Raw genomic sequence first — 15860 nt, 5'->3', positions numbered from 1 at the left:
ACGACATTTGAAGCATTTTCTATTATTTCATGTCAAACAATGAAATCTTTTTTTGTAATACTGGGACAAAATTTCCTCATCAACTGAGAACCTAAAATATAAATGATGTTTTTATTTGAATGGTGAATCTGACACATGAATGTCTCAGAGTCAGAATTAAGAATTTACTGAACTACATACTTTACTTAAGACAACCTACATATTTTCCCCTACACATGCTGGGATAACTTTTTATTTCTATATTATTTGACCGCTGGGTCAATAAAGGAACTTCTGGTTCTAAAAATAACGGTAAACAAAGCAGGCGCTCAGACTTCCACTAAGGCTTTTACATGAAAACAAGGAAAGACATTGTAGCATACTTTGTAAAGTACTGGTTTGTAGCCCCTACAAAGTTATCCCCAACAATAAAAACCCAGTCATCACCAGCTCAGAAGGTTTATTGTCTTTCTTTATTGAGTTTTCTTAAGAGCATGGTGGCATTGCTGAGGCACATGCGATCCTTGGTAGGATCTTGATTGATTTTGAGTAATAAATTACTTCACAGTCTGGTTATGTGCTTTAACTCATTTGAGAGCAATCATAGAATATATGTATCCTGTTGTTATGCTACCATAGATACTTCTGCTAGTCAGGCTGAAAGCAACAGAAAAGTTACAAAAAACACTATTTGTAACACAACACTGATGTCAAATTCCTCATCATGATCTGCCAGGGTTTGTACTGCAAGAGTTATTTAAATTAGGGCTGAATCACCCTCACATCTATGAACTACTTATTGTTGTTATAATCATTTAAATCTCTTTTTACTGCATTTTCTGTAGAGGTCATTTCGACTCAGGAGCTGGAGCCAAAGTGTGTTTAGAAGATCTTTGTTGGGAAACAACAAGATACTCAGGCAACAAGATATGATTTGTAAACAACAGATTACAGTACAGATTTGTACAATTGTACAAAATAGTTTTTTGCAGTCATGGTTATTTAGGGTTGATGTCATGCTGATTGTAACAGGTTAGAAAAGTGGTTGTAAACAGAAAAAATGTATCCTTATTTTGGAAAAGATGTTCACTGTCATTCAAGGAAATAGATCATATATTTGGTTTTATATAGGTATCTTTCTCGTTTATATTTCCTGATTTACACCAAAAAAATCTGTACATTGAAACTGTAAAACTCTAGTAAGAGTTTGGATGAAGGCCTTCAGGGATGTTTTCCACTGAGGCCTGACAACAATCAACTGGCTTCAGGTGCTTCCTTCGGCGGTACATTATCTGGCCCGTAGTTTGCTATAGAGGTTGAGGGGACGTTGATGTTGGGGTCTCCATTGTTTCCTTCGTCTATCTGGTTGCTCTTGCCGAGGCTCTTGATGATGTTCAGGTTGGTGCGGGCCGTCTCCATAAAGCTGTTTTCTAGCAGCCAGCCGTCAGATTCAGAATCGGGGTCCCCCTGTTTCAGCACATTTTCCAGAGAGGTTTGGAGGAAACGAACCCCCGTCAACACTGACAGCTGAGACATAGAGACAGAAGCATGGCAGTTGCATCATAACACACATCATAGTACATCTGATCAAATAAGTCGAGTTTTGTTTGTTTTACTTCATTCATTCTTATGTAATTGTATTTCTGTTTCGTATCTGCAGCTGTGTTACAGGTATGGAATAAACAGCAAGGGATTGTGGATGACTCACAGGTACAAAAGGTGAGATTTTAAGCTTACAGCTAGAACTCAAAGTGAGTTTACAGTTTTAAGGTTTTAATGCACAGGTTAGGGTGTCACCTTCCACCTGACAACTCTTTTAAGAGAAAGACAAAGCCTATGTTGGTATTAAATCAGATAAAATAAGATAAGATAAGATATACTTTATTCATCCCAGCAGGGAAATGTAGGTGTTCCAGCAGCCAGCATACATACAAACACAACACATATATACATACATATCCCACCCATACAAAAAACATGAGCCCACAATACAGTTTGATATATGATATATGCAACTCAGGCTAAAGTTTAAAAGTTTAAATGTCTTCAAATGGAGATTATTTTATTAAATATATGAGTAAAAAGACTTCCTCAGTTGATAAAGTTATTGAAACAGTGGTTGTAGAAGCCACTGGCTATATGTATTAGAATTTGAGGTATTTCCCTTCCTTGTCAAACCCTTGGGCCTACATTTCCCATAATCCAAAGCGACAACAGAATGTTTTGGTAGGACAGTGAGGTGAGCAATGATAAACTAGCATCTCTCCGACCTCTGCAACTCTTCATACATAAAAAAAAAAGTTTCTGTGTGTGAGACTCAAAGCTTCCTAATTCAAACCCCTAATTCTACTCCTTTTAAAGACTGTGGCGACATTTACGTCACGCCTTTGTCAAACTAGTCCACCAGAAGGCTACAACTTCAACAGCAGGTTTATTTAATGTGTAAATCATGTGTGAGTGATATGACTCTTGAAGCCACCCTCTAAAATAGCTGTGTTTTGTGAACTTGTGGCTATGTCTCCTAACCTCAAACAGCCAGATGATGAGGACGGTGAGGCCAATGGACTGCATGATGTGGGTGAAGTAGTCCAGCAGCGCCTGTCGGCAGCCCTTCATCCTCAGGTTGAGCTCCTCCGTCTGGTGCTCGTAGTTAAAATGAGCCGAGTTGTTGGTGATCTGCTGCTGGATGCAGGGCCGGGGGGAGTCAATGTTACAGCAGCTGAAGGGGACTCCATCCATCAGGTACTTTCCCTCCACATTACTTCTTAACCGGCTACAGAGCAGGAAAACGAGGGAGAAACTCAAGGTGGGTGTGTAGAAGCCAATATTGCCATCAGAAATAATATAAAACAAGATGACAACTTAGCCTTGTCAGGAAAAATAGATGCAACCCCAGAGAAAGACGCTTAATAATCATGAGATTAAAATCCTAACTATGAAAGAGAAAGTCATAGTTTTGAGGTATTAAGTCCAAATTCTGAGATAAAAGTATGCATTATGAGACATGGTGCAATTTTACAAGAAACAGAAATCAGAATTATGAGATAAAAGGCAATAATATCAGAAATATGTAATAATAATGAGATTCAATGTTGTATCTTGTAATATTTTTTATAATACTTTATTATCTCATAATTATAACTGACAGGCACTCGCAGGCTATGAATGGGATCAAGGCTTATGTCTTATGGGGCAATAATGCTCTTCAGAAGTACATAGACGTTAACATAATGTCATTACTTATCCATTATTTCTATTTCTGCATAATCCAGCCTTTTTAAACTGCTTTATGTCTTGCAAGTACTTGATACCTACTTCGTTTTCATCTTATTTCAGCTGATAAGACAATAATAATGAATGATGATGTTATATTGTTCTACCTACAAGTGTAACCTTTTATTAAGTTCAAAAACAAGGGGCTGGAATGCTCTACCAAATACTCGTCCGTAATTTGAAAATGTCTATTTTTATTATTTAATCAAAAATATTTGAATAAAAAATGGTTTAGCTCGTTTTTATAACATAACTTGAAGAACATTTAATGTTTTAAATCTTTTATCATATAGATTCATTCATATAGATTGCACTTACTCCGCCACGTCTTTGTGGGTCATATCCAGGTATCGGTTGCTGATCCACTGGATTTGAAACCAGTCTTTATATCCATTGTTCCCACAGCACTGGAACTCTATCTGCAGTATATCCACTGTACGCTTCAGGAAGCATCGTCCCGGGGTGTCTGTGTCCTTATAGAACTTCATGGCCTGTGTCAGCCCCAGGTTCAATGATTCCTCCAGCTCCCCACGCATGGTGTAACACATCAGAGCCCCCACCAGCACGCAGAAAGTGAAGAAGAAGGTGAAGATGATGTAGGGCAACATAATCAGCTTCCAGCGCAGGAACTTGTTGGTGTCCACGCAGTCGTAGCAGATCTTCCCTCCCAGAAAGTTTATGGCACAGGCGATGAGGCCCACAGCAATCAGCATGTTGGGCACGTAATGAATGTCCCTATCAGCCATCATCTCTTCTTGCTTGTTGAGCTCCACCTTTAGGAAGATCCCCAAGCTGAAGAGGATTGCCCCCGTTAATACAGAGAACCAGTTCAGGATCCAAAGAACCTGCGCTAGCTTGTCCCTCTTAGTTTTTGTGAACTTCACTCTCCAAACCGCCATCGTTTATATGTCCCAGCTGTACGTTTTCTTTTAAGTCCGGGGGGTGGGGGGGATTAAGGGTGGAAGACAGGTAGAGCAGGGGAAAGGAACAGGTTATCCTCCAGGGAGTGTGGACGACCAAGGGGCGTGGGATTGGTTTTACAATTTTCTGAAGGTCCGCTCATAAGCAGCTTAGCCTGGTAGTCATGACTGATATGTTGTAGATGCTGCATTTTGGTTATACTTTTTTTTTTACCAGCATGTAAGAATCAGCAAGATGATTACTAAACAGAAAAATGTCCCTTGACATCCGGTGATTTTAGCACTTGTGTCAAGAAAAAAGACCCGATGAATTAGATAGAATATAATAAATATCTAGCAGAATAAAACAGCAGCTAGAAAAGTCCACTGTACCAGGCATATCCTGCTCATCATTCTCCTTCATTCATTTTCCTCTTGTTTTTTTTAGCTCTTCTTCTTGCTGTTGTCCTCAGATATAGTCCAAGTGTCCATGTCTGAGTGGTAGTAGTGACACGGATGCTATGAAGGCAGCCACAGCAGCATCAGAGTGGGACTAGCAGCCAAATCCTGACCCTCCTTTTAATCCCTTTTAATCATTAAAGAGGCCCTGCGGGGGATTTGGACCTACCTTCTGCTACCTACGCAAATCCAACTGTCTGAACACAGTGAGACTAATGGCCGGAGCCATTGTTTGCGTGTTTGTGTGTTTTTATTTGTCTCAAAAGTTTTTGTTCTCAAAAAAGTAATAATTTACAACTTTATTAGGGATATGTTGTTAATCCCAAGTATCTACAACATTACCATAATATTTTAGTCAAGCCGTTATGTCTAAGCATAAAAAGAAAAATTATGAAAAAAACCTGATACAATTTTAAATAAATAAAATCAACATTAAAGACTTCAACGTGCTAACAAACATCTGCAGCTTGTTTTGAAGACCACTCTAGAGCTGAAGAAGTAAATAGGCCAAAGGTTCAACTGGAGGTGAACGCACACCGACACAGATATGAACAAAGCCAAACAATATGTGCACTGCCCTCTACTGTTGGAAATGTCCATGGTTAATGCTAAATAGAACAACATAACAAATTCACATATTTATATATTTTCCCATTTATTTAAAAAGAAAAAGAAAAAAAAAGGATTCTCTGATTTCAGTAGTTTCTTTAAATCTTAACTTTAGTCTGACGTACCGCTCCAGAATCCCCAGAGTTTCGACATAAATGATGTGACTTTCAATCAAAATATCTTGTCATCGTTTTAAGTCAACGACCAATTGTTGCTGTTCTGTTTCCAAAGCGTGTGGCCTATATGTTGTAAAAAAACGTGTGACATCACTGGCAGGGTGCAGCCAAACGAACCATATAGAGTTTGGAAGGTTTAATAAACTTTGTCATATTAAGACGGTCACTGCTGCTATTCTGTCACCCCTGCTGACCTCACCTGGTTTGTTTCCAATTAAATCAATTTAACACATGTACACACTCACAAACTCACTGCAAGTCAGCCAATGAAATGTTAACTGAGAGGGAGATTAGAGGATTAACATGTACCAAAGTAGCTTGTGTAAGAAGAGCGCGTTACTGTAGCCACCAGGCCAGTCGGCAAATCCACAGGGCAGGACACCGACCCACACGGTGCACAGGGCTGCTAGGACCAAGAGTGAGGTTAATGTAGCTGCAGGACAATTAAACCACGTCTTCAGGTAAGTGTTGAAAAAAATGCTATGCTATATGAAGGCTCCTTAAGAAATGACACACATGCTGGGATGTCTTCTTAATCGGTGTGGAAATGTGTCAAAAGACAGAATTTCCTCAAGTCAAGTTATGTGACCTCTTATTGAGACACCCTGCATACCTCTCATAGGCTAGGGTTACCATTGATGTTTTCATAAATCAGCATTTCTGTTTCTAAAGTTAGCCATAGGTGTCGGGATCTATTTCATGAATGGTGCCTTGATTCCATGTAAACAGGCTCAGGCTGAGGGCACCATGCTGGATTCAGAGAGCCAGTGGTCAGAGGCGTTTTCCAGCAACAACATCAGAGCCATCATCCGCTGGCTCAGGAAACTTACCGCTGAAGGTAAACCAGGATCATTAAACTGCAATAAAACAGTAGTCCTGTCCCCTCCTTCATGAATTCTTTGTTTTACTCACATGTCTCTCTCTAATCACACCCAGGAGAAGCTGACACAGAGGAAACCCTGCAGGCTTTCAGCTGCTGGGTGCAGAGGACGTCTGAGTTTGTCAAAAAGGAGTTCTTAACCCTTTGTAAGAACTTGTTAACCTTCACCTTCCTTTCACAAATTATATTTGTTGGTTTTTTTCAACATGGACATCAATCAATTTGGTCTACATTCTTTTGTGAAGTCTATAATTACACATATTTTTAAACGTTTTAGTGTTCATTGGGTTTACCACACGAACACACTTTTTTATATTTATACACTCTCCTTGTGTGTGTGTTATACTTTTTAAATTTTGGTTGAAATAAAAAAAACTGAACTCAATTGAACTGATAGTAATATTTGAAATGTTCACACTCATGATCTTTGTATCTCTTGTGTCATCTCCCAGGCTTCAGCCGTTGTCATGGCCTGTGGATGTTTCTGGACCGCAGCTCTTTCTCCAGAGTTCACGTGCTGCTGCAAAAACTGAGGAACCTGCTCACGCTCGCCCATTGGGCAAGACGGCAGCTCGGCTCTGCACACCTCTGGCACGGTGCACACAATTGCTGTCCTAACCTTTCTGATATTTTAACATAATTTAGTAGAATGTAAATGTTTATGATTTTTCTTTTTTTTAGGTGTTGGGGTCCCATGTGTGGTCTGCAGGGACACATTCAGCTCCTCAGATGTTAAACAGGGCTGCTGGAACAGAGAGCACAGGGCTCTAAAGCAACACATCTGGCTGGGACGGCTGGTTCAGTGGTGGGGCATCATGGGGCTTCTGCCAAAGTACCCCGGTACATTTTGATCACACAAACATTACATTATATTGCCATGATAAACTCTTATGACACCTCTAAAAGTTCCTCTGTTCTCTGCGGCTGTCAGAGGCTCATGAGGTGAAACGAATCACCCAGATGTGGAGGGACATGGATCAAAGCCATCGGAAAGCCTGTCTAGAGACACCTGGGTAACTTGGAAAATTTGATTTAATGAAGAAATTCTGAGGTATTTGTGTTTATTTGTCTTCTTAATTTTCCTTCTTTTTGCTCTTCTGTATTCTTACATTTGTCCAGCTTCAAGGCGGGACAAACGGAAAGACTTGTGTCCTTGATTCAGGGGATGGTGACTCAGCTGGACAGACAACATGGCTGCATGTGGATAACTGAAGATTGCACGGAGCAGTACTATCCTCCTCCGAACCTGCAGGCCCTGCTTAAGCTTGTGATGGTGCCTCATATTGACAACCTGTCCGTCCAAGCTCTTGTATCCACTCAAACAGAAAATGTAGAGCATGCTACACATCTGTATGTATTCTATCGTGCTCTGTCTTTAAGAAAAATACTGTACATATAAATATATCATCATTCAGGTTCTGTATTTGTAGTTCTTAACCTTTGTGCGTCACAGCTCATGTACTTTGTCCTGGACATTGCCAAATTCCTGCAGTGCAAAGACGACCTCCTCCAGTCGTTCTGCAAGGCTTTCACTATTCCCTCCAGTTCTTCCCAACAGATCCGAGCTTTCTGGATGCTAGATCACGGCCACATCAAGGTACCCACCAGGAAGCTAAATGGATTTTTTTTTAAACGAGTGACTGATTCACATTTTGATTGAAGTCATTGAAAAGAACTTGAGTGCAGTTCCAGGGCCAGTTAACCATCTTGTTGATTACATTAGCGTCCTTGTTTCAGCAGCCATAATGGTCTGCAGGTGACAGTAATGGGCCCGCTTGAGAAGCGCATATGATTAATGTGCTACGGCTACACTCTGTCCACATTTAAGAAGCTATTTCAGTGTAGCTCTGTTACAGTATGATGAAGGACATACTGTCATGGATGATAAGAATTATTTAATCACATAGGTAATTTCATTATATTGACAGTGAAGAGAGTTTCACCAAATGTTTTAGCCTTTGATTTGAAGGGAAAAGAATCTCTAGTGTTATACAAAGTAGTTATATTCATATTTTATAGATGTATCATATAACAAAATTGTGCTTTTTGGTCAGGCCGCCATGGAGCTGTTACTGAGTCCCAAAGCTGCTGTCCCTGGGTTCCTGTGGCAGCACCGATGCATCATCCGCTCTCTGCTAACCAGGAAGCAGCCTCAGTTAGCATTAAGGTACCTTCACTGGGCCAAACCACCAGTACAGAGTGTGGAGGATGCTAAGCTCTGTGCAAGGGTGCTACTTCAAAACAGGTACCTTCTGGCACACTAAAGGGTTAATAATTACATTTCATTAGGTAATGACATTGTCTCTCTGTCCAGCTGTGTGTCTGACGCCTGGACTCTGCTGAAGAGAGGCCACACAGAGAGCGACAACATGGTGCTGTACTTTCTCCAGGCTTGTAATGGACTTGGTTTGTGTGCAGAGGCTTTGAAGTACATTCCTGCAGGATACGATGTGAGTACATCTGTTGTAATACAGCCAAGCACATGTACTTAAAATATTCAGCCTCAAAATAACAGCATTTTCTCTGAATATGTTTATCAGGGTGAAGGAGACAGAGTTGAAGAGACTGAGACTACAGGGTCACAGATGCCACTCAAAGGGAAACGTAAAACAGATTGAATTAAATAAATATTAGATGGAATTATGAAAGATTAACATGCCTGTAATTGAATTGAAGTTAACTTTACAGAAGAAAGGCTTCCCTGCCCGTTGTCTGCCAAACTGTATCAGGCTCAGAGTGTCAACACAGTGTCCTCAGAGGAACTGATCCAACTTCTCAGAGAGGCTGCGATGGAAGTGAGAAGGCCACATCCAGGGATGAGGTAATGAGGAAATAGGACAAGAGTAAGATTTTATTGAGATGTCTGCAGGGCCTAAGATGACTCATGTTCCTGTTTTTTTTATAGTGAGTGGCTGTGGCCTGAACACACAGAAGAAAAATCAAACAACAGAGAGATATTCCTCTCAACCCAGGCTGTCCATCGTCTCACCGCTAGCCCATCCCCCGTGGCTGTACTAGAAGAAACAGAGCAAGCGGCACATCCAGATGAGCCAGAAGAGAAACTGCCTCTTCATAATGTAATTTTCACTCTCATGGCTAAAATATAGCTGACTTGAATTGTATTTGAAATGATTCCTCTTATCTGTATCCCTCTCTCTCTCAGCAGCAGCCTGATGAGTCACATGTTCACATTTCCTCCTCTCTGGATCTGGACTCAGAGTCTCTCTCATCCTTCACCTCGGCCTCCTCCCTGCCTCTGCTGAGTTGGGGTGCTCCTTATGTGTTTAAAAGCACCTTGACCATGCAGAGGATCTCCTCTCTCCTCGCTGATGGAGAGAACCAAAGCGGGGACGAGGAAGATGTTGAGAGAGACAGCAGAACCCCTTCATCTGCTGAGGCCTTGCCAAGCTGCTCAGAGATGATGGTGACACTAGATGGCGCCACACACCCTGTTTTACTCAGCAGCTTGGACAAAGACGGTCTTTTACTTTCTGCTGAAGGTGAGATTTTGTTTTAGATTATGATTTGCACAGCATTTGTATTAGGAGGCAGAAAATTAACTACAACCCTGAACTAGAAGTGGACGAAGATGTTGATGAGACTGGTGTATTCAAGCAAGGACTCTCTCAGTTTCTGGATCTTCATTGATTTAAACTCTTCCTGTTAATAGGAAGAGTGAAAAACCAGAAAAATAAATGTAAGGATGCCCCCCCCCCCCCCCCCCTCCCCTTTGCTCTATAGCAATAGAAATAGCCAATCAGTGCATAATCTGTGAGACCTAGGTGGAGATTAACAGTCTCTCCTCACCTGTCTGAAGAAATTATTTCTGGTCCCCCAGATGTCCCTGATCTGTTGGCCTCTGCTGTTGCACTTAAGGACCAATCAGACTGCATCTCTTCTGACCGCTCACTGAATAAGGATGTCAATGAGGTACAAAAAAATCTATTTGAATTTAACAGAAAAAAGTCAGAGCTTGAACTTATTGTGTCCCTTTATTAATTATCATGTATCTAATAATTGATTATGAAAAAATAATTTAAAAAAATCCTAACAAAAGGTTTCTTTCATTACGAGATGTTGCCTATCAACCTAGTAACACAGTCATACGATGCAGTCATCAGTTTATTTGTCAGTACAATGTTTTTTCTTTTACAGATCATTATTTTATTAGTTGTATTTCAAGCATTTTAGCTTTTAGTTTTTAGAGTTAAAAAGATGCTGTCCCTTAAAACGACAACCTGTTTGTCTTCTATGATTAAAAAGGGAGTTATTGACACATTTAAATGCTAGCTTTAGAGGTCTGCAAGAGCAAATGTTTGTGTTAACTTTGCATTTCAAGTTTTTCAAAAAGGACTCGAAAAGACATCATTTAAACTCCACTTCATTGTCATTCATCCACATATAGGTATACAGCTGAACAAGATTATGTTACTCACAGACCAGGGGCCAAAGAGTAGTGCAAATAAACAAAAGACTTAGAAAAATAAAATGGAATGGTCCTGCTGTAGGTTGATTATCACAGTGTGTGTTTTTTTCATGTGTGATGTTTTTAACTGTGTGTGTTCAGAGAGAGAATGACCATGACCACGACTGTGCCATGTTTGAAACCACTCAGGACCTGCTGACTGACCTTCATCAGAGTCTGCTGCCAGAGGATCCCCATGTGAGGGGCTCAAGGGCCTCAGCAGTGACGAGTCTGCAGGATATCTCCCTTCAGGTCTCCTGGACCCCCGGCCCAACCTGTGACATACAAACCACCTCTGCTCCATCTGACACCACTAATGAAAGCTCTCCAGGAGCTTACTGTGATGACCGCTGTGTGGATCACAGTGATATGGGGAACTTGTTGAAACAGGAGCAGGAAAAAGGTGGAGCAGCAATTAAGTCAGGTATAGAATTCTACAATTTGCTTTATATTTTTTGAGAAAAACAATCGAGTGCTGTGTAATTCTGCAAACATAAGGTGTACAGCAATCATTCTGGACAATAAAGTACATGCCACAAATTGCATTATTTACATTACAGTCCATAAAACATAGCAAGAGGTGTTCAGCAACATGCTAATTGAAAACTCCACTTGTTTCAACGCTATTATTATTCTAAAGCTAAATAATTTGTGTGTTTGTTTTCTGGTCAGACATAAATTCATGTCAGAGGGGCTGCAGCTCACTGTGGGATGCAGCACACAGATTCATGTAGAAAAGGCAGGGGGTCGTGGCTGCTAGGCGGGGCGGGGATGGTGGGGAATTTGTGAGGAAGTGAGGTGTCAGAGATTGGTTCCCTTAACCTTGCAGCAGCAGTCAGTCACCCAGAAAACAACTCTCCCCCTCCCTCCCTCCCTCCCTCCCTCCCTCATCTGTGATTTCTACGGGGGGTGAACTGTCTACCACCACCTCCTTCCATCTGCTGTGCTGATGTAAGGCTGAGCCTTGGGGATACACGGCCTATTGCCCACCGCTGATGCCCCAACCTTGTCATTGTGATGAGGGTTAAAGTGGTACAGTGGTGTAATGATGCAAACAATCACAAGAACAGATTTTCTATGTCTATATATAAAGATAAAGAAAAGAACATTTGAGAATTTCTGCACTTTGTCATTTAACATTTTGTTTTCTGTTCATTTACAGATAATAAGACTCCTCCTCTTACACTGTGCCAACCATTCTCCCAAAGTCTGCTTAACTTTATGGACTTCACTGCAAAGCAAAGAGGAGAAAACAAAGAAGGCACACAGGTATTGTATTCTTCTGATCCATGCTGTATAACAACTGTGATGCATTATCATGAGCAGCCAGTCTGAGCTGTAGGGGTCACTGTTGTTCCAGTTAAAGACATTTCTGACAGCATCTCTGATTTGGATGATCTCATTTCTGATCCCTGAGGATTTAGCTTCATCACAACCCAGCAGGTGCCCTCTTTACTACCCTTCATCCCTCTTTTCTCCTGTCCTCCAGCATAAACACTTCTGCTTTGAAGAAATCCGCCTGCAATGATGTCATTCTCAAAATACAACAGGCCACATTTCAGAGGATATGAATCACTTTTAGGGAGAGACATGTGCGTAGAGTTGACTAACATGTTTCCATTTTTGGTCAAGAACACACAAACAGATTGTGATGTAGTTCTTTTTATATCGCATAATCCTACATCGACCTGAACATGACACTGCTAAACGCTGCAGTAATGTTGTTCGGATATGACCAGATAATTGTTTTACTGAGGTTTCATTGGATAACTGTAACATTGGGATGCAGTCACCTAATTGTTATGTTCAGAATTGGGGACCATATGGAGCTTGGCAGGTGAAACATAATTAGGCCATGCTAATGTAGGATAATTAAACATTGACCCTGACTAGCCTCTACTGTACAAACAGAGAGTGAGTGTGTGTGTGTGTGTGTGTGTGTGCGTGTGCGTGCGTGTGCGTGCGTGTGTGTATCACAGCCCATCCATTTAGGTTGTTAGTGCAAGCCGAGGTTGTAGTAAATGCATTACCTTCATTAGCTCACAGGGAGGTTGTATTTGAAAGAAGTGCTGTTAGTGTTATCTGATTGTGTTCACTAATATCCAGGCCAGAAATGTCACTTAATGATAAAAATGACTAATGTGTGAAAAGTAATGGCATTTAATGCCTTAATCAAGCTGTCATCTATTTATTCTTAGAGTGGCTAAGATTAAAAAATAATCCTGGTATTAGGCATATTTTAGTGTATACATTTTGATCTCGTCCCTTATGGCCTCATGCATGGCTGTTTATGATGTTTGTTGTGACACAGTTGTAAATATAGATATTTGCTGTGGTGTAAACAATTTCATCGATCATACCCTAGAATCGCACAAAGAGATCATGCATGCTCCAAAAGATAATATCCGTAATGAAATATAATCAACTTTGCCTTCTTTATGAAAATGCCAATATTTGCATAGACAGAGGAAGGGAGTTTCCATGTTTGGTGATGTTACAGGGTTGAAACATGCAACATTCAAGCAGAGACGAATGGCCTCTATTAGGAGCATTTAATCAGGGCTCTGAGTCTCCTGCCCCCCCTGGGGAAAGATTAATGGGTACAGGATATTTCATCAGGGCCTTCCACATCACTGACCAGGATATGAGGCTGTAATTGTTTCTGTTTGTGCCGTTGTTCTGTATTACAGGCAGACAAAGAAGAGCCCGCAGGTTGGAGCACTTCTGGGAGGGGTTCACAGGGTGCCATAAGAAGTGGAAGGACGCGATTGAGGAATGGAAAACGAGTGAAGAGAGCATGAACATTGGGTGTCAATAGAGTCTATGAGAAGACTTTAATTTGACATCTTTCTTTTGCTACATTTTGTTCCCAAATCTGGATCTGCGATTAACTAAAAAGATCTCACTTACGACATACGACATATTGACTTTTTCTCCTCATCAATCAACTTGTCCGATCGCTGTGAAGGCAACAGCAGACTCTCCGTCCAAGTCATGTTGTCCTGCCACACCCTTTTTCTTCAACTGTAACACTACATGTCAGAAACACTCACTCAATAATGAATTTCTCAGGAATTATTGATCAACATGAATAATTAAAGACTTTTTTCTAATTAAAAATCCAGTAAAAATGTCTAACATATTGTTTATTTGAAATGATTCTGGTCAACATTACAGAGATGCATGTTGGACCATTTGCAGCATGACTGCACTACATTTAAAACCCAGTGGTGGTGTCCTTGAAAATGATTCTTCCTTTCGTAAAAAAAAGAGGATGTTTGCTTTGTTGCCATTGCATCTCATGAAAAATGGATGACCTCCCAGTGCTTTCTGCTGCCCATCGCTTCCCATATTTGCACAGAGCCCAGGGATTGCATTTGGGTTAGCATCTTCCTCCCTCCCTCTCTCGGTCTCTCTCTTACTTCCTCTGTTCTGGGGGTGAATAACTTAACACATATTTCTGCCTGACACACTTCTGCTCTGGGTCTCCCCTGGGTGCCCAGTTCAGGAGCCCACACATGCTGTATTATTTAAAAGTGTGGTTTGGAGTTGGGTGTGTGGAGGTGAACCCTGTTAGTGGAAGGGGGGCAGGCTTTTTTGGAAACGATACAATTTTGAATCTGAAAGGTCTTTCCTTATGACCTCGCAGGTGAGGCAGCACCTCTGATACCAGCTGGGGTCCAGCCAGAGACAACAGATTGGTCACCTTTATTTCTGCTATGTGCCTTGATATTACTATGAAGCTTTACATGCAATACTCACAGCAACAAACATATCTAAACTGCATTATGATTTAGGACAGGAAACTTTCATTTCCACAACTTATCAAACACCAAAGAATAAATAGCTGCCAGAAACCCAAGTAGCATTAAACATAAGTAACAATACCTGGTGACGCAAGAAAAGCAAACCAGCTCTGAAATTCCAAAAATAATATACTTCCACACCAAGACCGCAAAAAAACAAACATACAATAACTCAACCTAATCTGGGAGCTGATAACATCACGGATGCCAGAGCGCTGTGGTGCAACAAAATGACACATAAATCATGTGCAGGGCAGAGGATGCAAAACGCTGCAGTTTATACGCTGGATACAAATAGCCGTCTAATATCTGGAGAGCACTCTTATGAATACTTGTCTTTGTGTTTCATGAGGTGTTTCCCAGGAAGCGGCTGCACAATTTATATTCTCTGACACAAAAATGCCTAAACAATATCCTTTAAAAAAAAATGGCTCAGTTTGGGGTTTAAATTTTGCCATATGTTTTTTTTTTTCTCATCATACAGACACTTTGCAACATTATGCATCTGTGGGCCGTAAATCAAATGCAGTGATCTCGCTTTACTAAGGGTCTGACTATGTGGGTGCCTCCCCCACTGGAGGGCACTGTGGGTGGCTTTGAGGTTCAATGGGGGCTGAGGAAGTCTGAAAGACACCTTGGCTGGCTCACCAGATGGGCTCAGTGAAGCATGTCAGATGGCTGTGACAGCTACCTGCCCTTCCTTAAGGACTGTCACCATGTATAAACAAACCATTACTCTCATTTGTGAATGCATGGCCTCATGCGTGTACAAAATGTGGATGTGTGTACAAGGGCATGATAGCTTTCAAATCACTGAATGAATGTATTCAAAGAGCTGTATCTACATAATCCTGGTCCAAAGAAAACATTCTTCTTTTCAGTAGTTTAAATGTAGCCAAATTAACCCTTAAACCCCAGGCACACAGACAAGAGCATCAGAGTCAATGTTAGTGTAGATATTTAGAAATGTATTTTATAAGTGGAAATTTGAAAAACTTTCATATCATGTGCAATACTGCTTTCTATATCATCTGCTATTATTTTCATCTAATGTAGAGTACAACATTTCAATACAGGGCTATATACTGTTTATTATCATGATTATGGGAATTACAATAGGTATATACTAGGTTTTCAATGCTTGATTATAATGTGCAATATTACTTCTCCATATTGAGCTTCATCATGGTCATTTAAAAATAAAATTTGCAATGTTCCTTCACATCACTTTTACTATCATGTACACTATCACTTGTCTTCATTTTCATGTAGTATTATCGGTGTGGGTCACTACCTGACGCTTGCATAAACGCA

At 40.7% G+C, this 15860-nt stretch overlaps 2 protein-coding genes across 2 annotated transcripts; one reads left to right on the top strand and one right to left on the bottom strand.

The window, feature by feature from the left end:
- Positions 1 to 570: 570 nt before the first annotated feature.
- Positions 571 to 4376, bottom strand: LOC132992751 (photoreceptor outer segment membrane glycoprotein 2-like). The gene is made up of 3 exons (XM_061062235.1): positions 3571 to 4376; positions 2506 to 2752; positions 571 to 1506 (listed from the first exon to the last, which is right to left on the bottom strand). The coding sequence occupies exons 1-3, from the start codon at positions 4149 to 4151 to the stop codon at positions 1234 to 1236; spliced, it is 1101 nt and encodes a 366-aa protein (XP_060918218.1). The 5' UTR covers positions 4152 to 4376; the 3' UTR covers positions 571 to 1233.
- A 1734-nt stretch (positions 4377 to 6110) lies between these two features.
- Positions 6111 to 13581, top strand: LOC132993631 (protein ELYS-like). Its single transcript, XM_061063566.1, has 17 exons — positions 6111 to 6233; positions 6332 to 6421; positions 6728 to 6871; positions 6957 to 7115; positions 7207 to 7288; positions 7395 to 7584; positions 7729 to 7872; positions 8330 to 8520; positions 8590 to 8725; positions 8816 to 8879; positions 8964 to 9096; positions 9181 to 9352; positions 9439 to 9775; positions 10114 to 10205; positions 10843 to 11164; positions 11903 to 12009; positions 13431 to 13581. Exons 1-17 carry the CDS (start codon positions 6143 to 6145, stop codon positions 13539 to 13541), a joined length of 2565 nt encoding a protein of 854 aa, XP_060919549.1. The 5' UTR covers positions 6111 to 6142; the 3' UTR covers positions 13542 to 13581.
- Positions 13582 to 15860: the final 2279 nt, after the last annotated feature.

Source organism: Labrus mixtus, chromosome 18 (assembly GCF_963584025.1).
Source record: "Labrus mixtus chromosome 18, fLabMix1.1, whole genome shotgun sequence".
Lineage (NCBI taxonomy): Eukaryota > Metazoa > Chordata > Actinopteri > Labriformes > Labridae > Labrus > Labrus mixtus.
This window is presented reverse-complemented; position numbering and strand designations above follow the sequence as displayed.

Bases quoted from the DNA above. Each gene is read 5' to 3' on its own strand.
- LOC132992751 (XM_061062235.1), bottom strand. From the start codon at position 4,151: ATGGCGGTTTGGAGAGTGAAGTTCACAAAAACTAAGAGGGACAAGCTA. The intron at 2,753-3,570 runs GTAAGTGCAATC...CCTGCTCTGTAG, and splicing joins ACCCACAAAGACGTGGCGGA to CCGGTTAAGAAGTAATGTGG. The intron at 1,507-2,505 runs GTTAGGAGACAT...TCTATGTCTCAG, and splicing joins TCATCATCTGGCTGTTTGAG to CTGTCAGTGTTGACGGGGGT.
- LOC132993631 (XM_061063566.1), top strand. From the start codon at position 6,143: ATGCTGGATTCAGAGAGCCAGTGGTCAGAGGCGTTTTCCAGCAACAAC. The intron at 7,585-7,728 runs GTATCCACTCAA...TGTGCGTCACAG, and splicing joins ACCTGTCCGTCCAAGCTCTT to CTCATGTACTTTGTCCTGGA. The intron at 9,353-9,438 runs GTAATTTTCACT...TCTCTCTCTCAG, and splicing joins AGAAACTGCCTCTTCATAAT to CAGCAGCCTGATGAGTCACA.